This window comes from Anopheles gambiae, chromosome 2, assembly GCF_943734735.2.
Source record: "Anopheles gambiae chromosome 2, idAnoGambNW_F1_1, whole genome shotgun sequence".
Taxonomy (NCBI): domain Eukaryota; kingdom Metazoa; phylum Arthropoda; class Insecta; order Diptera; family Culicidae; genus Anopheles; species Anopheles gambiae.
This window is the reverse complement of record NC_064601.1, coordinates 38913357-38934636: the sequence shown is the minus strand read 5'-3', so window position 1 is coordinate 38934636 and position 21280 is coordinate 38913357. Positions and strand designations below refer to the sequence as shown.

At 48.2% G+C, this 21280-nt stretch overlaps 5 protein-coding genes across 8 annotated transcripts; 4 read left to right on the top strand and 1 right to left on the bottom strand.

Annotated features, from left to right (window-relative positions):
* The first annotated feature begins 2015 nt into the window (after positions 1-2015).
* LOC1274225 (uncharacterized) lies at positions 2016-2690 on the top strand. The gene is made up of 4 exons (XM_313313.4): positions 2016-2182; positions 2271-2332; positions 2403-2517; positions 2582-2690. Exons 1-4 carry the CDS (start codon positions 2148-2150, stop codon positions 2640-2642), a joined length of 273 nt encoding a protein of 90 aa, XP_313313.2. The 5' UTR covers positions 2016-2147; the 3' UTR covers positions 2643-2690.
* A 347-nt stretch (positions 2691-3037) lies between these two features.
* LOC1274221 (zinc finger protein 90) lies at positions 3038-6683 on the top strand. Its single transcript, XM_562406.5, has 6 exons — positions 3038-3482; positions 3616-3763; positions 3855-4716; positions 4798-5217; positions 5309-5509; positions 5588-6683. Exons 1-6 carry the CDS (start codon positions 3363-3365, stop codon positions 6141-6143), a joined length of 2307 nt encoding a protein of 768 aa, XP_562406.5. The 5' UTR covers positions 3038-3362; the 3' UTR covers positions 6144-6683.
* A 155-nt stretch (positions 6684-6838) lies between these two features.
* Positions 6839-10039, top strand: LOC4577339 (zinc finger protein 59). The gene is made up of 6 exons (XM_061644194.1): positions 6839-7130; positions 7204-7336; positions 7422-8520; positions 8589-9008; positions 9083-9283; positions 9356-10039. Exons 1-6 carry the CDS (start codon positions 7005-7007, stop codon positions 9909-9911), a joined length of 2535 nt encoding a protein of 844 aa, XP_061500178.1. The 5' UTR covers positions 6839-7004; the 3' UTR covers positions 9912-10039.
* A 415-nt stretch (positions 10040-10454) lies between these two features.
* LOC4577300 (zinc finger protein 665) lies at positions 10455-15329 on the top strand. 4 transcript variants are annotated; one of them, XM_061641264.1, is made up of 8 exons: positions 10455-10666; positions 10821-10947; positions 11007-12135; positions 12209-12628; positions 12705-12905; positions 12986-14292; positions 14460-14847; positions 14915-15329. In XM_061641264.1, exons 1-6 carry the CDS (start codon positions 10541-10543, stop codon positions 13536-13538), a joined length of 2556 nt encoding a protein of 851 aa, XP_061497248.1. In that variant the 5' UTR covers positions 10455-10540; the 3' UTR covers positions 13539-14292; positions 14460-14847; positions 14915-15329. The 4 variants fall into 4 exon arrangements, with proteins under 4 accessions (XP_061497248.1, XP_562408.4, XP_061497247.1 ...); XM_562408.4 differs by having other exon boundaries at positions 10460-10666; positions 14460-14745; XM_061641263.1 differs by having other exon boundaries at positions 10460-10666; positions 12986-14332; positions 14460-14745.
* An 81-nt stretch (positions 15330-15410) lies between these two features.
* LOC1274219 (UDP-glucose:glycoprotein glucosyltransferase) lies at positions 15411-21081 on the bottom strand. The gene is made up of 6 exons (XM_313307.6): positions 20455-21081; positions 18282-20365; positions 17453-18201; positions 17259-17379; positions 15709-17182; positions 15411-15633 (listed from the first exon to the last, which is right to left on the bottom strand). Exons 1-6 carry the CDS (start codon positions 20699-20701, stop codon positions 15593-15595), a joined length of 4716 nt encoding a protein of 1571 aa, XP_313307.6. The 5' UTR covers positions 20702-21081; the 3' UTR covers positions 15411-15592.
* Between the last annotated feature and the right edge of the window lie 199 nt (positions 21082-21280).

Here is a 21280-nt window from a genome sequence, read left to right as displayed (position 1 = left end):
CTTCCGCCCAGACACGGTGTAGCGGAACCTATGTGCCGGATTACGAGCTGGAGAAGCTGAGCTGTTCTTGTGGAACCGGGGGGGGATGAGAAATCGTTCAGATTCTTACTCTCACTACCGTTCATGCCCGGGCAGCGTCAGTGTAGGTAATATACATAAAATTTAACTGAGCTCTTAGCCATGAGGTACGACAATCGCAGTTACGGGATGCGCTACTACACGGAGCGCCACTGCGTCCAGCGACTGGAAGTTCATCCTTCTGGGCTATTATAATCATTTGCTATTAAACACTGTCGCCACCGGTTCGACAGGTTTTCCGTTCGACACTGAACATCGTTCGGTTAAAGTGTGGCCCAAATACGATGCAAAACTTACGTAGAGGATGCTGCCAAACCAGATGGGCGAATGGGAACCTTTTTCCGGGATGCTTACTCTCATATACTTGTAAAGTTTCTTCTCATTAATCCTCCCACGAATCTTGGTAATACAGCGTGAATGGGCAATGATATTAGTCACGTCATTTGATCTACGTTCTTTTAGTAGTGCTTAAGAAATTAGCTGCATCTGTTGGATGTCTTGAAATACTGCAGATGTTGAAGTTGTATGTCTTCTAACAGGATTGTAAACCCTTTAACTGATAACCGAATCAGACTATACAATTAAAGTATTTTTCGGAAAGGCTGACATCGAGTATAATGTGAAATGGTGCGTCTTCTATCATTAAATTATCTAACCGCTCATGTCCATAACGCTATAGTGCCTCAAAGCATGTTTTTATGCCTACAACCTTCTATTTAACTGAAATACAATGTACGTGAATAACGTTTCTTTTTTATTTTTGCTCAATTTTATATTGTTCTTTATCATTCAATATTTTTCTCATTTTATGCTTTCATTTTCATTTAGGGTTTTTTAAATGTTGCATAAAAAAAATACGGTACGACCTTTATGGGCTGTTCCTCCTGAATGAAAAAAAGCTCAACGGTTTTTTTTAATAACTCTTGCAAATACAGTAGAACGTCGATTATCCGGGCAGCTCGGGACCGGACGGTTGCCGGTTAATCGATTTGCACCGATAATGGTCCAAGAAATGTCAAATTCATATCAAAATTATGAAATCCACTATTTTTTCGATTAATTCACCTTGAATCAATCGATTAACCGTTATTAGAATTTTATTTTTGAAAATATCTTTTTTTTTAACTAACAATAACTAGGTTTAACAACTATTCATGAACAAAACTGAATTTCGAAAATACTACTAGACACTACAGAGCTGCACAAAAAACTGGTTGCCCATTTGACTATCGCTGCAAATGTTCGCCGTACGTTCGAACAGCAGTCACATTTATGCGCACAGTTAAGCCGCCCGCCGGTTAACCCGCCCCTGGATAATCGACGTTCTACTGTATATCCACCTTGTCTTCGACGCGTACCGCGTAACTACACATCTTGCGACACATGAAGTGACAGTTTTTGTCGGAAGTTTTGTTGGGATTCAGCCGCAGGCCAAAATCCCTCGCCAACGCTCCAAATCGGTGTGAATTTCCCTCGCTAGCGACACTTTTTGTAAGTAGTTCCCGTTATACATTGCAAGGGTTGCGAGTGATATTATCTGCTCGAAATCCTATAGTATTTTATATAATATTTTTTATTCATAAATTTTATTTTTTGCGGTGGTATTCGTCGAATAGACCACTATTTCTAATTTTGTGGTTTTTTTTAAAATAAAATGTCAAAATTCAGATGGTAATAATGCTACAATTTGCACTGTTATATCTGATCTCGGGGTGCTATAATTATCACTGCTAAAACTAGGGCGAAAATCTACCTAGGCTTGCAAGCTCTTTAATGCGAGAGCTCTGGGGCTTTGAACTTGTATGCAAATCGCTGTCAATTGCATGGCGGGCTGTCGGCAAGTAAAGGAAGGGTAGAGCAAATGAGCGAGATGCAGCGATATTCGAACGTCAAAAACCCTCGCCGTGTAGTACGGGGTTAAAGAGGCCATTTGACACAGTCTCTACAAATAATAATCAAAACAAACCAAAATTGTACGGGCAGCACACAGCTTGTTTACGTTCTGCTCAACTTGCTATCAAGAAATAGTACACATTCCGCTGTTCCTGATAAGCAATAAAAAAATCTAAATGGAGCAACAGGTAGACAACATACTTGATAAAGTGTAAGTAAAACAAACTCGTTTCCTGCTTCAGTTATTACTCCCAGCCGCTGCTTCATACTATTTTGACCATTGACCACAATCGTTTCAGCATGGACGTACCAGGTAACATTGGATGTGTTCTAGCAAACAGTCAAGGACTGTGTCTGGGAGGTAATGTCTCTCTCCGTTACAGTAGTGTTTCATTTTCATCTAATTTGTTTTCTCCTTTGCGTACGTTCAGTGAAAGGCAATGCTTCGGAACAATCAGCCGGAATAATAGTGGCTATATCTGATTTAGCATCCAAACTAGATCCTAGCAGCAGTGCTCCGGTCATTTCATTAGAGTCCAACGACAAGTAAGCCAGAAAGCGTAGTTTTTATCCACCAAACTATCACTAACACCTTTTTTTACCTTTCCAGAATATGTATGATTCACAAGCAAGGGATCACCGGTGCAATTTACAAGCAGAAGGGAGCATAGATGTAAGCGTCATCAGAATGAATAAAAAATAAATTTGTTTAAAATAAACATTTGCTTGATGTAGAACGATCGCGACCAACTGGTTGTTGTATACGAAAACACAATTTAGATATTCTTCGACAGAATGAGAAGGCGATGAGGATCTATTCGTTTTGTCTTTCGTCCATCAATCCAAAACATCGCATACATTCCAATATTTTGTATCTAATCTCCTTGCGCATAAGCAGCACATTCGATGATTTATTAAATATGAGCAGAAGTCTGAGAAAGCGTTCAATTTATTTATGTGAGTAATATCAACTATCATTTCATCCGGAAAATATTTCTTTTTGTTACGCAAAAAAACATAGAAAAAATCAGTTACAAATCGAAACCACTAGTCTGCAGACCACCTTATCTGTCAAATAAAAACATCGCGCATAGTTTATTTTTCGCGAGTGTTGCATTATCGCACAGTTTTAGATAATTAACAGTGAAAACTGTAATCTTTCGTGAATTAAATACTATATTATACTTCAATCCTCCAATCGTTTCGGAAGTTTGTGGTCTTTTTCACTCAAAAAGGTCCTCCAAAACCAAGCCAAGCTGAAGCTGCTGCCCTGCACGCACAGTGCACCCTTCAACAAATCACCAAACGTCAAACGCAGTATTTTCCAGCTTTTGTTTGTGAACACAACAGTAATGCGATACTAGCAAAAATATCCAATTTTCTGGCTAAAAATGGAACAGTTTGTAAATTGCGTACTGTGCTTGACTACCGAGCCACAAAGCTTTCTCAAGGTGTACAATGAAGAGAAACAGGATACAGACATCGCGTCCGTAATAACAAAACATCTTTGGGTATGTAACGCCGCCAGCACCGTTCCCCCCAGCGTTTCCCGTCCACATACGATGCGATAGCATATTTCGTAAACACAGCCCATTTTGGCCAGCACATTAATGCACGCGTACCTTTTGTGATTTGTGTGTTTAGGTGAAACCGGCCAAGGATTCGTACGTATGTGATGAGTGCTGGAAATGTTTAAACGATTTCCACGAGTTCTACACCAAGCTCGAGAACATACACTATCCGCCCGATCCGGAGGATGCGTCATGCAATGCCAAAGACATCCGCCAGTATCGTGAGTATCGTAGTGGTTGCCGTAACGGCCTCCGTGCCTTCGAAAGTTTAACAGTCAAACTGAGCATGCTTTTCTGCGTTTTCCGTTATAGTTTTCGAATTTCATCCCGTGGAAGACGTGAAGATCGAGGAACTGTCTCAGAATGCGGAGGACATGGAAGAAATAGAGTACGAGTATTTGGAAGCATGTAACGAAGAAACCATAGAGAATGAGAACGCCGAACGTTCCAGCGGTCGTCCGAAACGAGCCAGTGCCGCACAGGCGAACTATAAAATTGAAGCGGCCGAATCGGAGTGGGAAAAGGATTACCTTGCGACCAACGAGGACGAGTACGACGACGACGACGACGACGACGACGAAGCGGACGCCGATTACAATGGCGATGAGAAGGAAGAGGTTGACTATCTGGAAGAGGATAATGATGACAGTGAGGTCATTAACTACGATAGTCCCTCGAAGGCAAAGCAAGAGCCGGGCACCAAAAAGGAGCCAGCCAGCGAACCGACGTCACCACCGAAAAGGGGTAGAGGTAGGCCTCCGAAGGCAAAACCCGAGATCGAAATCAAACCGGAACCGAAATCAAAGCTGCGCCGCCGGGGTCGTAAAAGAAAGGTTTCGGTTAGCAGCAGCGACTCGGAGCTGGAATCCGACTTTGACGATTTTATTGACGGCGAAGACTGGAAGAAGTATCGCAACACGTCGAAGGATAAGGGGAGAAGGTCGCTCGGTTTTCGGCAGCTGCAGGAAAAGATATTTTCATACGTAGATGAATTTATCTGCTACTACTGTCCGGAAAAAATCGTCTTCGAGCGGTTTCACCATGCGAATTTGCATTACAAGAAGGTACACAATGAGCCAGCCTTTCTGCGGTGTCCAAAGTGTGGCAAAAAGTGCTTCACTCCGGGCGGATTTGTGAGCCACATGGAAACGCATGAAGATCCGGAGCGGAACAAGTATGCTATCACGAGCGTTTTGTAGGGAGTTTGGGGCCACCTTAATCGCTTATTATTTTATGCTTTCGCTCTTTTCTTAAGGTGTAAAATCTGCGGCAAGGTTACGGATCAGGAAATCACGCTCAAGAAGCACATGCGAGCGCACCAGGAGAACCTGGAGAAGGACTTTCCGTACCCGTGCAGCCTGTGCAATCGGCGGTTCGAGGAGGAGGAGAAGCGAGAGAAACACGAACGGCTGCACGGACGGAAAGTGATCATCAAGAAGGAGAAGGGTCGCGATCTGGAGCTGCTTGAGTTCTACAAACGCATCTACTGTGAAGTGTGTGAAGAGAAAAAGCCCGAATCAACCTCGTTCGATAACTTCTGGGATCTGAAGGTACACATGGGTAATGAGCACAACAAAACGCCATTCCTAAAGTGTCCAATCTGCTTCAAGAAGAATGTGTGCCGCCAGCAGCTAATGGTGCACGTGGATGTACATAATAATCCAGAAAACTATCGGTATGATGAAGCGCTAGCAACTTTTCCATCCCCCCCCCCCCCCCCTCCTGATGCATACTAACTCTCCTGTGTTCTCTCTCTCTCTGTGCAGCTGTGAGGTGTGTAAGGAAATCCATCAGAATCTTGAAAAGCACATGATAAAAGCACACACCCCGGAAACGTCGTTACCGGACGAGAAAAATTACAGCTGCGAACATTGCGGAAAGATGTTCAAATATCAAACGAATCTTAAAAGTCATATCGATCGTGTCCACGGTGTAAAGGATGTATCCTGTGACATTTGCCACAAATAGTAAGTATTACAGACGCAATCGAAAAACGGCGCACAGCTGCAAGAAGCATCACTAATTTGCCTCCTGTTTCACTCCAGTTTCAATAGCAAAGCATTGAGCGCTCACAAACGTTCAGCCCACACGGACGAGATGTTTATGTGCGAACATTGTCCGAAGATGTTCAAAACGCGCAGCGGTCTCGAATCCCACAAGAGTGACCACGACGAAACGTTGCGCAAATCGGTGCAGTGTCTCATCTGTGGCAAGGAGATGCGCCGCGGTGCCAGCATGGCGAAGCACATGAAAACGATCCACTCGCAGGAGGATCCGGTCAGCTGTGATCTATGCGGCAAGGTGTTCCGCACCACGTTCCACATGATGCGGCACCGCGCCAACACGTGCTCGGCCACGATCGACTCACGGCCGTACAAGTGCGAAGTGTGCGGCAAAGGCTTTGCCATGAAGCTCACGATGACCGAGCATATGACAACGCACACGCGCACAAGCCTGTATCAGTGCGCGTTCTGCTTCAAGACCTTCGGGTACATTTCGAATCTGTACAAACACCGGAAGAAGGCTCATCCGCTCGAATGGCAGGAGGTTCAGGCACGGCCTGAACAGGGAATCGCCACCGTAATCGAAATACGCAATTAGGAAGTGTATTTTAAAGTGTGGTCGAACGGTTTATTTAAAGAGAAAACGCTGAACAGTGTTTTTGTTTATTTGTTAACTATGACCCAAAGTGTTTATGCAATTGATTAAATATGTACGCTGCGTACGATTTAAGATTTGTGTACAATAGAGAGCTGCTATGGTTTGTTTTTCTCAAGAAAGTTTAGTCGATATGTTAGAATTAAGTTTCTTTGCAATCTATTAAGCTTTTTTAATAATTGATCACAAAAAAAATAGTTGATGAACAAATCCTAGGTTAATATGTTTTCTTAAGTAGAATCTGTAAAGCAAAGTCATTTATAGTAATCGTGTAATGTAGAATAGGATAGGATGAAGGATAAGTATTTTAAACTTTAGAAATATTGCAAAACAAATCGAAAAGCACACCGTCTAAAGTGTTGAACCGTGGAGCATGAAATTATATTTTTAAACTTTTCAAATTGAGCATAGGTTTTAAGGAAATAATCCAACAAATGTGTGTAAGAAACTTCACTAACGTAATAAACGATCTATCCTGTAGTATGTGCTTGGGTTTTTTTAATTTATAGATTAAAGCCAAAACATTTACAATATTCAAACATTTCAACGTATTTACATTCACCACGGCCGATATCATCTCACCACGGCTCAGAACGTCTCACCACGACGCACGCCGTCATGTATGCAACTTTTGTTGCTTGGGCCATAAAACGTCAAGATGTTTATAGTTTTCGTTTCCCAGAATTTATCGTAAACAAACAACATGTATCGTCCTGCTGTTTGGCGTTTTTAAGTGATAGTTTTTACCTAAATCGTATTTGAATTTAGCTCTTTAACGTTGCTCATTAAAGTGAGTTAGCAAAAATGGCCCACATCACCAGTTGTGCGCTTTGTTTAACAGCCGAGTCCCAGTGGTTCGTTCGAGTATTTGACGAAGCTAACACGACGCTCAATATGGCACAGATCATATCGAAATATTTATGGTTTGATGTTAGTCGCGGCATGTTTTTGCTTGTACAGTTAGAAAGTAGATTTATCGTTCTCTAACTGTTGTTATTTTCAGCTAAAACCGGCCGCCCAGCCGTGCGTGTGCGGTGAATGCTGGAGCAGTGTGCACGATTTTCATCAATTCTACACCAAACTGGAGAACATTCATTGTGACGAGTTAGTTGCAGCGGACAGTACAGAGCAACAACGTGAGCCAAATGCTTCCATTGCCCTTGTCATCACTTCATGCTCGTTGTAATACAATAATTGGCTTAATTTTGCTCTCCATTACAGCGCCTGAATTTGAGCTGCCAGAAGAAACCCACCAAAAGGAAGATCAGTTGCAGAAAAGCATCGATGATGGGTATGAAAGGAAGCATGTTCCCACAGTTGAAGTTATTGACAGCAGCGAGAAGAGAAACAACTCAGACAGCGCTGCGAACGAACCGGCGAAACCCCACACGCAAACAGACGCCATGGACACTATGGACAAAGGAGACAAGAAACATTTCGTGGAGGTGGAAGACTATGCTAGCAATGATGATGACACCGGCGGCTATTGCCCGTCGGATGACAACATGCTGGATGGTGATACACTTAACACCGAAGGCAGGGATGAATCTATCGATAAAAAGCCTACGATGAATAACGTAACCGTTGTCGCCATACCTGTGGAACAGCTCTCCGTAAAGCGTGGTAGAGGCCGTCCACCAAAGCCAAAGCTGGAACTGCAAAGCATAGCAGTAGATGCAAAAGAATCTCCAAAGGATACGAGCGCCTCGGAGCAAACACCTGCGAAACGTCCCAGGGGTCGTCCACCAAAGCGAAAGCTGGACATTTCAAGCGCCTCGCCGAACGTTGCTCAGAAAAGTGAAGCACCGCCTGCTGTAATTGAAACGTCACTTGTTGCCACCACGACCGAACCCGTTAAGCGACGCAGAGGTAGACCTCCGAAAAATGCCCTTACCGCCGTTGCGGTACATTCTGGCCGTGGGAGGAAAGTTCACTCTGTTACTGGCCACAAACGATCGATCGCGCTGCGGACGAAAGTGAAGAAAGAAATAATACGTGGACAGGAGCCAACATACACGGATAGCGGTGAGAGCGAATCGGAGAATGGTTCGGATTATGAAGCGGCGAGTGCTAAAAAAAAGCCGCCAAAGCGTGAGAAGAGCGACCGGGACGAGCGAATATTTAAGTACGTCGATGAGTTTTGCTGCCATTACTGTGTGGAAAATGTGACGTTCAAGCGATTCGTCGATGCGGACCGCCACTACAAGCTGGTGCACAACGAGCCGGGCTTTCTGAAGTGTACGAAATGCGAGAAGAAGTGTTTTACGCCCGGCATGTTCGTGAGCCACATGGAGACGCACGAAGATCCGGAAAAGTATAAGTAAGATCCAGAATCGGTATTCTGGTCGTGGGCACTCGAATTATTCTTTCTCTCTCTTTCTTTGCTAGATGCAACATTTGCGGCAAAATAACGGACTGTAACATCTCGCTCAAGAAGCACATGCGAGTGCATTTGAGTCAGCTGGAAGAGAACCTACCCTTCCCTTGCAGTCGTTGCAAGCGAAAGTTCGAATCGGAGGAGCAGCGCAACAAGCACGAAAAGCTGCACGTGCCCAAACCGCTGGTCAAGCGAGAAAAGGGCCCGGATCTGGAGGTGCTGGCGTTCTACAAACGCATCTACTGCGATGTGTGCGAAGAGCAAACCCCCGATTCGACCTCGTTCGAGAACTTCTGGGACCTGCGGGTGCACATGGAGCAGGAGCACAACAAGGGAGCGTACCTGAAATGCCCGATCTGCAACAAGAGGAATCTGTACCGGCAGCATCTCATCACGCATATCGATATGCACAATAATCCGGAGAAGTATCGGTGAGTATGCTGTAAATGTGTGCAATTGGGAGCCCGGAATAACAAAGAACGGGGATATTTTCGTGACTACATAGGTGTGAGGTTTGCAAGGAAGTCTATCAAAATCTCGATTCGCACATGGTCAAAGCCCACACACCCACGACTGCGATTCCGGCGGACAGAAAGTACAAGTGTGACCAGTGCGGACGAATGTTTAACTTCCTGGCCAATTTGAAAATGCACATTGATTGTGTTCATGGCTCAAAAGACATCCGTTGCAATGTATGCAATAAGTAGTAAGTATTTATTTTGCGATAATAAGCCTTGCATTCAGCCCTTACCGATCACCGCCCCTTTCCGCTTTTCAGCTTCAATCTCAAAGCGTTCCAAGTGCACAAGCGAACAGCTCACACCGACCAGATGCTGATGTGCGAACATTGTCCCAAAATGTTCAAAACACGCGGCGCGCTAGAGGTTCACAAGGGCATTCACGATGATACGCTGGTGCAGTTTACGACCTGCAAGCTCTGCAACAAGCAGATACGGCTTACCAACGTGAAGAAGCACATGACCTCGCAGCACTCCGACGATGGGCCGGTCAGCTGCGAAATGTGTGGCAAATCGTTCCGCTCCATGTTCCACATGAAGCGGCACCAGAAGAACACGTGCGAAGCGACGATCGATTCGCGCAAACACAAGTGCGAAATCTGTGGCAAGGGCTTCTGTTTGAAGCTGACGATGATCGAACACATGACGACACACACGCGCACGAACAAGTACCAGTGTGCGTTTTGTTTTAAATCGTTTGGCTACATTTCGAATCTGTACAAACATCGCAAGAAGGCACATCCGCTCGAATGGCAGGAGATACAGGCACGTCCGGAGGAAAATATTGCTTCGGTTATAGTTGTACGAACGAATTGAAGTTGTAGGCTAATTTAAGTGAAATGTTTAAATTCATGTTTAGTTGTACTTTTGTGTAGAGATGTGCAAATAGGTAGCTTTTAATAAAACATTTATGAAGGTTTGATTACGATCAGACAGTAATCGTATTTTCTTTTCCTCAATTTATAATAAGCTAACTAAATCGATCTTTTAGTTAAAAAAAAAAACAATTATTCATATCACGAATGCGGCCTGTAAATTGATATAACCACGCTTTAGATCGAATCATTTTCACTGGATCTACAGATGATACTGTAATTACAAGTATTATATACGCAAATCAATTTTACACAATTAATTAATGGATGGGTATGGTATGAGATATGTTTTTAATGATTTTGCTCTTCAATTCTCCATATAAATGCCTTTTCTTCACCGTGGTGAAATTTATTCTAAATTAACTGTCATTTTAAAATTGTTCACGTTTCATCGCCCAGCAGCTCGCTTGAAGCGTTTCGCATGCTGTCAGTTTGTTTGGAAAGCGATGCGGTGAGTGTAACCGCGACCCACTCCCAACATGGCTGTCAACTGTCAAGCCCGAAAACATCAAGCCATCAGTCCATCTTTTCATATTTCGACGCTTGGCAGCGAATTAACGCAGCCCGAAAATGAGTAGCGAAAGGGATTGCGCCCTTTGCCTAACCAGCGAATCCAAATGGCTATTGGACGTCTTTAGTGAATCCAACCGGGACCTGCATATGGCATCGGTCATATCGAAACACCTGTGGTTTGATGTAAGTGCAATCCTCCGGAGGTTCCGCTCCATCGAGCGCTTCCAAACACGCAGCGCACCGTAGTGACGCCACAACAAACAACAAGATTGACTCGGTGCGCGAAACAACAGTGCAATAACGTTTCATTGGTTTTGTGTTTACTTCTCCTCTGCAGCTGAATCCCGCCAGCGAGCCTCACATTTGTATGGATTGCTGGACCACCATACACAACTTCCATCGGTACTACACCAAGCTCGAAGCCCTCCACGATCGGGACGATGGAATCACAGTCGATGAGTCGAGTAAGTGTTGATTGAACCTAATGTTTTGCCTGTTATCTGATAATCTGACCGTGTTGCAGCCGCGAACGATGAGATGGGAGAGCTGAAAAACATTGAATTCCTCGAGGAAGATGCCGAGGAGCTCCGGATGCAGATGAAACAGATTCCCAATGCTTCGTACGATGGAAGCGAAGAGCAGGAAAGCCCCAGCAGGGGCTCGGCAATTGAGAGAAATAAGAAGTCAAACGATCAGGAGTTTAGCCTTTTCGAAATCGAGGTCGAGCAGGACGGAGATGGAACGGTTTACCGACTGGATGCATTTGAAAACCACGAACAGACGGACCGGCCCGAATCAGAAACCCGCAAACAGCCTGTTATATTGAACGGCCAAATGAAACCGTCCAGTGCTGGGGAAAGTTCAACCGTCGCTATCGACTTCTTCGTGCCGGAGGACGAACCGCCCGTCAAGCGTGGCCGAGGCCGCCCACGGAAGCAGATCAAAGTAGAACCGGACACATCGTTGCGGATCATTAAAAAAGAAAACAATTCCAGCATGGACGAGCACAACACCTCCCTGGATTCGACGGGTGGCAACGATGAGCAAGTGCCTGTTAAGCGTCGCCGAGGTCGTCCACCGAAGAATGCGAGTGTGCAGCGAAACGCCTCACCAATCGTACCCACCCCAAGGGCAATAAAGAGAGAGGTAAAAACGGAGCGGGAAGACGAGGATGCGCCAGACAGTGGTGGTACCTCACGACCCGAACGGAGATCGACACGTGTGCGGAAGGCAAAATATTTCAGCGATATGGAGCAGGACAGCAATGAGGAGGAGGATGAGGAGGAGGAGGTACAAGAGGAAGAAACAGAGCCGAGCGAATATGAACCTGGCGATGATCCGGAGTACGAGGCGAGGCTGCAGCTTCAACGGGAACTGAATATGGATGATTTTGCCTTCTACGAGTATCAGTGCAGTCTGGAGAACGATCACGGTGCGCGCGATAACAAGATCTTTCAGTATGTGGACGAGTTTGCGTGTCACGTCTGTGAGGAGAAAGTTACGTTCAAACGGTTTGCCGAAGCGCACTTGCACTACCGGGTGGAGCACAACCAGCCGCCGTATCTGAAGTGTCCCAGGTGTGAGAAGAAATGCCACACGCCGGGAATGTTCGTGAGTCACATGGAGACGCACGACGATCCGGAGAAGAATAAGTAAGTTTGTCGTTTTTGGCCAAAAGTTTTGCTTTTAATTTAACCGTCATTACTTTCCCCCTTTTTGCGCCAGGTGCCAGATTTGCGGCAAGTACACGGACTGCAACATATCGCTGAAGAAGCACATGCGCGTGCACCAGAGCCAGCTGGAGGAGAACCTCCCGTATCCGTGCAGTTTGTGCAAGCGAAAGTTCGAGACGGAGGATCTGCGGGAGAAGCACGAGAAGCTGCACGTGCCGAAACCGCACGTACCGAAGGAGAAAGGACCCGACCACGAGGTGCTGGACTTTTACAAGGTCATCGCGTGCGATATATGCGAGGAGGAGCAGACCGACTCGCCGACGTACGACAACTTGAGCGACCTGCGCGCCCACATGGTGAAGGAGCACAACAAAAACATGTACCTGCGGTGTCCCTATTGTTCCACCAGGCAAGTCAACCGGCAACAGGTTATCACGCATATCGACATGCACAACAATCCGGACAAGTATCGGTTAGTATTTGTGAATCGTAACGTTTCTATTTAATATCTCTATTAATATCGCAATGTTGCGTCGTTCTGTGCACAGATGCGAAGTCTGCAAGGAGGTGCACCAGAATCTGCATCAACACATGATGAAGGCCCATGCGCCTACTACGGCGGACGAGGCGGACAAAAAGTACAAGTGCGACCAGTGTGGAAGGTCGTTCAACTTCCTGGCGAACTTAAAGATGCACGTGGATTGCGTCCACGGCGTGAAGGATGTGAAGTGCAATGTGTGCAACAAATTGTAAGCATCCCACATTGGATTGCGTCTAGGAAGATGAGTTTAATCACACATTCTGTGCATTTTTCCACCCCCTCCCACAGCTTCAACTACAGAGCCTATCGGACGCACAAGCGTACCGCGCACACCGACCTGATGCTGATGTGCGAGCTCTGTCCAAAGATGTTCAAAAATCGAAAGTCGTTCGAAGTGCACAAAGCTTCGCACGAGGGCCTGATGCTGCGGATGACGAACTGTGTGCTGTGCGGTAAGCTGATACGCACCTGCAGCATGTCGAAGCACATGAAAACGATCCACTCGGAGGAGGACCCGGTCAATTGCGATCTGTGCGGCAAAATGTTCCGCACCACGTTCCACATGAAGCGCCATCAGAAGAACACGTGCGAGGTGACGATGGATTCGCGCTCCTTCAAGTGCGAGGTGTGCGGCAAGGGTTTCTCCACCAAGCTGACAATGATGGAACATATGACGACGCACACGCGCACCAATCAGTATCAGTGCGCGTTCTGCTTCAAATCGTTCGGCTACATCTCGAACCTGTACAAGCACCGGAAGAAGGCACACCCGCTCGAGTGGCAGGAGGTGCAGGCGCACCCGGAAGAAAACATTGCATCGGTAATCGTCGTTCGAAACTGAAGTGCTGTGGTTTTCTGTTTTCCTTTCTTTTGATAAACTTTCATTTTGGCCGTTTACTGTACAGAACTCAGCAGTTTCTTTTCCACCCGGCCACATTAACAGATGGGACTTTTGTAAGCGAAAGCGTATAGTGAGGACTAGTTTAGCAATAAAGTATTTTCCATATTTGCGCTCGGTGGAACGCATTTCGAAAGTGGTGAACAATGTTGCATCGTAAAACAAATTCCGAAAATCCATCTCAAATGTCCGTTGCACATTTCGAATGCAACGGGATTGCTCACACTAACACACACTCACACGCGAAGGCACTTTTATCAGCAACGCTACCCGAAGCTCGGGCGCTGAGAACTCCAGTTTACGCTCTTTGTGGCCACGAGTACGGTCGTTACTTTGTTGGACGATATTCAGATTACGAATCGTGTCTACGACGACGACGGTGCAGTAATCCTTCCGCTTTACACTTGCATCTACACTTGCGGATGCAGGTCGAGAGAGAAGCGGGTTGAACGCGACACTGGGCCGAACAACAGAGCAATTCGAACGCTACAGCTGAACCTTGGCGGAGGTACATTTTCTCGTAGTGTTACAATTGAAGCGAAGTGTGGATAAGAAGGCCGAGCGGCAATTAAGTGATAAGCGACGACGACGACTATCAGAAAAAGCACAAAGTATAATGGTTCGCCTATTGACCTAATCGCCAAAGACTTTCGACGGCGCACAGTGGTGTTGTTGCCGTGGGCAGTGAATCTGTTTGGTAAGCAAGATTACATCAAATCACACAACGCAAGCGCAATGTAAGAGTGCCGATTATGTCCGATGGCATCAGATGTTTAAACAGTGTGTTTTAAAGCGTTTCCCCTCTCTCTCTCTCTCTCTCTCTCTCTCTCTGTCTACCCGCCCACACCGAATCGAACCGAGTAGTAATATGTGTCTGGAACAAAGCGAATGAATGGTGAAAGTGTTCATGAGCGGTGTGTTCATTTGAAAAAGTGCACCCAAAGAGAGACTGCAACAGGCAGAACAAGCGTGATCTTTTGCATTTCGACAGAGGCACGACAGTGGGCTGAGTGTCCTTTTCGTCCTTCTTTACCTGCGGTCCAGGCAAGGACGTGCGCTATTGGTTGAGGGAGGCAAACGAGAAGGGAGAAACGCAGCCGAAAATGTACGCCAAGCTGAACGGTCGCACTGTTGCTGGGAACGGACGAAGGTACCACCAACAGCATAGCTACTGCTGGCTGCTGGCCTGGATAAGTGCAGCATTTTTGCTCGCGTCTAGACACACCGGCATAATGCCTTGCCTGAACGTACGGTGAGTTTGAGCGAACGCGATTTTTAATTTCCATCTCTCTTCAAACCGCGTGCCACTTTGCTTCCAGAAACAATGAATGCTCCATCTGTCAGCACAATATTGCCGGGACGCAGCGGCTGGAGGCGCTCTGTGGCCATACGTTCCATCGCCACTGTCTGGCATTGTGGATGCGCACGTACGCCTTTTGCCCCGACTGTCCGCGAAGGATGTAGCTCATTAGAGCGAGCGAGCGTGACGAAAGTGGGGCGCATTATACTGGCTCTGACTGATTGGCAAACAAGCACGGACCACAGAGCGTGCGAACTCAACACGCCCCTATCCATTGGGGGATCAACAGCTTATAGTTGTAAGGTTTAGAAAAGATAATTTAGTTTCTTTCTACTTTTTGTACGACTTTCTACGTACCGCAAAGTATTGTACTTTTTAATAATGGTTTGTAAAGTGAAAATAAAAATGTGTGTGCATGGCTAAGGTATTTGAAATTGGTCGCGAATCGCGTTGGCTTTGTTAAAGATTACTGCTTAAGGAGTTCGTGTGAGGAATGAAACATCAATCCGTGTGCATTACTGTTCCTTCCTTAACATTTGTTCGCTCCCGTTTTGTTTTATTCCACAAACGTCTTCTCTACGCCTAGCTCACTCACACATACACACACACATGTACACACACACTTTCTCCCGTCTACACCATGCGCGGACCGACCGATCGATCGGACCGGTCAGCACCCGAAAAGCACCGAACGCGATCACAGCTCGGTGTGTCGCGCTTCCGCATTCGTCTCTTTATCTATACGGCAAACAGACAAACAAATACATAAACGAATGAAATGGGGCCCTTCATTGGGGGTTCACAATTGCTTACCTTCGGTGGAATGTACGTTGCTGGGCTCGTGGCCCATGGTGGAAGCCTCAGCCGCCGCTGCCGCCGCTGCTGCCACTGCGGCCTGCTCCTCATGCTCCCGATCGTCAACCTTCGCCTGCAACCGTTTGATTTCCGCATCGTAATTCTTCCACTCCGGCACGATGCGCTGCGCCGCGGTCAGCTTCGCCTCCTTCGTGAGCGGATTGTTGCACAGATCGATCGTTTTGGCGTGCTGCAGCGTGTCGCTGCTGCACCACGTCTCGCACCAGAGCCACTCCTGCGGCAGCGATTTGATCGCCACCTGGTGGATCATGTTGTTCGGCAGATCCTGGTCGAGGTTGGACAGACTGTTCGGGTCCTGGCTGAGCGCCTGGTACTGGCCCCGGATACGGTCGCCGGCCGCTATCTTGCGGAACCGCCGCAAATCCACCACGTACAGGGCGGAGATGTGGTACTTGCGGCCCTGCAAATGGTTCTTCCAGTAGCCCTGCTTCCAGAACCGGAACCCTTCCATCTCCTGCCGCGAATCGCAGAACGGCGTGTAGCCGTACGGCGCGCCGCCGAGGTCGAAATCGTTCAGCTCCTTCATGTCCGCCCGCACGATCTGATCCGCATCGACGAAGATGATCTTCTTCACGTCGAGCGGGAACAGCACGTCGAGGAACAGGATCTTGTAGCCCCAGATGATGCGCTGCTTTTCCGTCTGCTGGTGCAACCAGCGGGGCCACTTGTACTGTACCAGCTCGTACTGGAAGCCGTACTCCTCCGCCATGTGGGGCAGAAAGTCGATAAACTGTGGCGACAGGTAGTTCTTCAGGAACCAAAACTTGACCGGTGTGCTGGTGTGCTTCAGCAGCGACAGCATCATGATGCGCAGCAGCCGCTCGTACAGATGGCCCGAAGCGACGGAGAAAATGTTCAGCACTTCGGTTTCGCCGGTACCTCCGCTGGCAGCACTATCGCCACCACCGGTACCGACGATCGAACTGATCGAGTCCCAGATGCCACCCCCGCCGGCTGCATCCTTCTCGTCGCCCAGCAGATCGACACCGGCCATGCCCGGTTTTTTCGTCACGCGCAGCTTCAGAACGTGCGAGCGGAGCGAGCTAATGATGACACGCGTACTCTCGGCCGTATGCACCGTGTTCGGTCCATCCGCACTGGTAATGTCGTAGATGTCGGCACTCTTTCCATGGCGGAGCTTTAGAATCCATGCGCCTGGGTTTGCTTTCAGCTGAAAGTAGCCCAAATTCGCCATAACGATCGTATCGACGATGATCGGACGATCCTCCGTGCCGAGCGTGATCTGTAACCCGCGTGGCGGTGAGCCGGTGGAACTGTCGAAACAGTGCCCCTCCAACAGCAGATACTCCAGCTCGTACTCGGAATGCACGGGACCGTTGATTTCCGACAGCTTAATGTTGTCCAGATCGTATACCGAGCGCACCACTTCCACCATCCAATTTTCAGGCACCTGTGAGGGGCAAAGGAACGACACATTGTTGTTTAAACAGCTGAACGCACAGTTTTAATGCTGTGAAAATGCATACATTAAGGCTTTGCGTGAGCAGAGGATTCGCTGGTAGTCCTACGAACTTGGCGGATGGTCCAGCCGACAGGCGCCCGTCGTTGGTGAAGTGTAATTCCGGCTCCACAACGAACCGATAGAACCTACAGCGGGTTAATAGAGGAAAAAGAAGCCATTATCGAATGGGAAATGAAAAAAGGTATGCATCGCACGTACGTTTTAACCGGCATGTCGCTGTGTTTATCGATGGCACAGAAGAAAATTTTCATCTGACAGTTGACGACATCGCGCAACAGCAGCAATAGCGAGGACAGCTTCTGGGCACCGCGTGATGCCGGATCAAGCACGGCCACAATCTCGAAGAACGGCTGATCGGTACGCTTCGGAGCCAGTTTCACCACGGTGCGACTGTCCTGCACATCTGACGGGATGGTGTAGCGCGACTTGGACTGCTGTCGTGGCACCAGAATCGAAACCAGCTTCATTACGGTATCGCTCGTCATGGTTGGCGTATCGTCCGCGTCGCCCTGCGAAGCTTGCTTCATGGCGGTGCGTATCTTATCCGTGTACTGCAGTGCGTTGAAACTTTGCAGCAGACCAAAGTCCTCCGTATCGAAGAATTCGTCCTTGTCGAACAAACCTAAAAGCCGCCCGTTTGCCATAACTGTGCTTGCCGATGCTTTCAGCTTGAGCACACGCTGGCAGTAGACACGCAGCATCTTGAGATGCATCTGGGTGGCGGGCAAAAAGCCAAGCACTGAGTCCGGCACCGACGACGAAACGGTGCTGGGATCGGATTCGTATGCTTCGAACAGTTTCATCACCTGATCGTACGATTCATCTGCCTCCAGCGTGTTGATGGTGGCCCATACTAGTGCGTTGAGATCCTTTTTCAGCTCGGAGCGTACCGCATCCGTACCATCTACGTTCGGGATGAACGCAACACGTGTGCCAGATGACGATTTCTAAAACAAATATGGAATTGTTAACAACAATATTACCCACCCGGGAGGCCAAGTGATTGAGAGGTAAATCGTACACGTACCATAAATTTAAGAGCATTTTTAAGTTGCTTTCTTGCCGCCGCTAGCCGCAAATCGCCCACCACCCAAACCGTGAGGAAATGAACCCGATAGCCGAGGAACTTTTGGTAGGTAGACTTGCCACCGAAATACTTCAAATTCTTCATCAGCGTCGCCGTCAGATCGGGATTCGAAAGCTGGCCCAGGGCAGTGACATCCTCCAGGTCGGGATGCGCTCGCCCGGACATGTCGATAAAGTGCGGTTCGTCCTGCGACAGAATGCGCTGGTTCAACCGTGGCATCACGTGCGGCTGCTTCATCAGATAGTCGATGACCGGTTCGCCTTCGTGCAGGTCTCCCATGTACACGGCTTTCTGTAGCGTTGGCGTTTGTTGCATTATCTCCGTGAGAATTGTTTCCTCAAACTCATCGCTCGTTAGGGTGGACTGTGGCAAAAGCACACCGTTCAGCAGCGCCTGGGGCACCGTCTTCAGGCCAAGCCGATCGATAAACTCCTGCGCCAGCTGCCGCCCGTAATCAAAGTCCGAGTCTTCGCCCAGTATTTCGTCCACCTCTTCCAGCTTCAGCCGGTTGAACTTCTTCTTCAGCACCTGGCGCACGTCGGCAAAGCGGATGACCTTCTGGTCGGCGGTGGCAGCATACAGATCGGTCAGAAAACCGAGCGCCTCCGTGGACGATTTCTTCTGATGCACATAGTTAAAGCCGCACGTTACCGCCCGGTAGTCTTCCCCCTCGCCGGTTTTAAACACCAACCCGATTCGGACGGGTGCCATATGGACGACGAAACTTTCCGCCAGCTTCACAATATCCCGCCCAGCACTGTCTCCCTCCACCGGATCGACGATCAGTACCAGATTGAACAGATTTTTGCGTATGTTGCGCAACATCCCGGGGAAGGTCGGTCGGAGCAAATCCTTCAAGCTGCCCGGCCACCGCCGGTACTGGGCGTCGTTTTCCAAATCGTTGATCCACGTAATCGCCGAATCGCGAATGTCGATTGCGAACTCCTTCGCGCTGGAAGACAGGTCCAGCCCAAGCAGGGGCGTGGCACTTCCGCCCCGGATGTTGATGCGGTTCAGCCCCTCCAGCACGCGCATCTCGGAGCGCAGCGTGTCCAGCAGCGTGACGGTGTCGATGGTTTCCGCGTCGAAAAACAGCCCATTCAGGAAGAGGGCCGAGTCGGGCGGCTGAAGGTTTAGGTTACGCCCGAACACCTCGATGTTGTGCCGCATCTCCTTCTTAAACTCTTCCGGCACCGTCTGCGTCAGCAGCGATTTGGCCTGCGTGGGAAAGTTTTGCGAGATAAACTGTAGCATTTGCAGTGCCTCGTCGCCCTGCATTTCGGCGATGCGACGGGCGGCCTGCAGACCGAGCTCCTGAAACTCCCACGCCTTCAGCGGTGCTATTTCTTCGTGCTGTTCCAGCAAAGCGCTCCGGAACCGATCCAGCGAGTGGCTCAGATGGGGGAACCGTTTTTTAAGCTGCCCAAAGTCGAACCCTTCCACCTCCACCTCCAGCTCGTCGATCGGATCGGTCCCGTCCGCACCAGCCGCTGCATCCTGCGGTCGGGGCGAATCATCCTGGCTCTTGTACTCGGTCGATTTCAGGTGCAGCTCCACACCGTACCCGGACAGGCGTACCTTTCGCGACGAAACCTTTCGCACGTAATGGCGCAGCACGTAGCGCACCGTACCGCGTTCCGTTTCCGCTTTCACGGCGGCATGGAACTGCTTAAACTCGCTCGTGCCGATTTCACCGTACAGTACCACAGTCAGCGAGTTGTTCTCCGACCCGGGATAGATGTGATCGATCGCGAACGTTTCAACGGTGGACGGGTCTTTGGCTCCCGCGCGCAGGATGCTCCGTAGATCGTCTACCGTGCACGCAACCTTGCCGTTGATGCTTGCAAATATCGTCGTCTCACAATCGCCCTTTGCCAGCACCTCGGTGGCCACCTGAAGGTGGGCCTGCACCTTCGGCGAAAAGCTGTGCAACGAAAGCGCCAGCTTAAGCAGCCCCATTTGGCCTTCTTCGAGAATGTCCGAGGCTAGTTCGAGCGACTTTCGATAACGCTTCTCCTCCGTTTCTGCAACAATGGACAACAAAATAGGTATTATTATGATGCACTTCAACCATTATGGGGTAGTGTTTTCTCCACCCTGCCCAATTGCTTACCGAAGCGATACAGTCCATCGGGAACGTTGTTCAACAGCTCCACGTAATCCCAGAACGAGTTGGCACTTTCCTCATCGATGAATTCGGCAATTTCCAGCTGAGCCGGAGTGATACCCCATTTGGCCGATAGCTGCGTAGTGATGGGATGACTCTTCGGTTCGGCATGGACCAGCAGCGCGGCGTTAAAAAGGCACAGGATGCCTACCGCCACGATTGCCATCGTTTGGGCTAAAGAAACCCTACGCATCGCGCACGGTTATCGAACCGACGAAACACGACGAAGTAAATGACCGCACACAGCGCGTTTTGCTTATGCCTACGTATTCTATTCTTCCTCACTGTCCCCTTCCCTAACCTGCCCACTCCTCCGCTTAACCTCAATCAAGCCGCAAATGGCACTGCACCACGTAACACTTTACTGCTTGCTGCTAGTGCATACTGATAAAAGGATGTTCACGAGCGGGAACACCTAAAGCTGCCGTTTGCTTACTTGCTAACGAAAAACTAACATAAAAAATGCACTTTATCACCGCCGTACGTATGCGCTTTGTTTCTATCGTTCCGGCAAACGAAGATTCTTTTCAGATTGTTTTGACACATCAGCCGAATCTTCCAACAAGGCCAGGACGGACAGGTGAGTACATTGTGTCCGCTTCACGTCTGCCATATTGCGATGCTGTTTGAATGGTAACCGACGAATTTTACACGTTTGCTTTGTGTTTTTGAAATGCTTTTTCACATTATAAAAACAGTTAACTTTTATCGTTACCTGATTCTTACACTTCAACAGGTTTTGGAATAAATATCTTTTAGATAAAAAAAAATA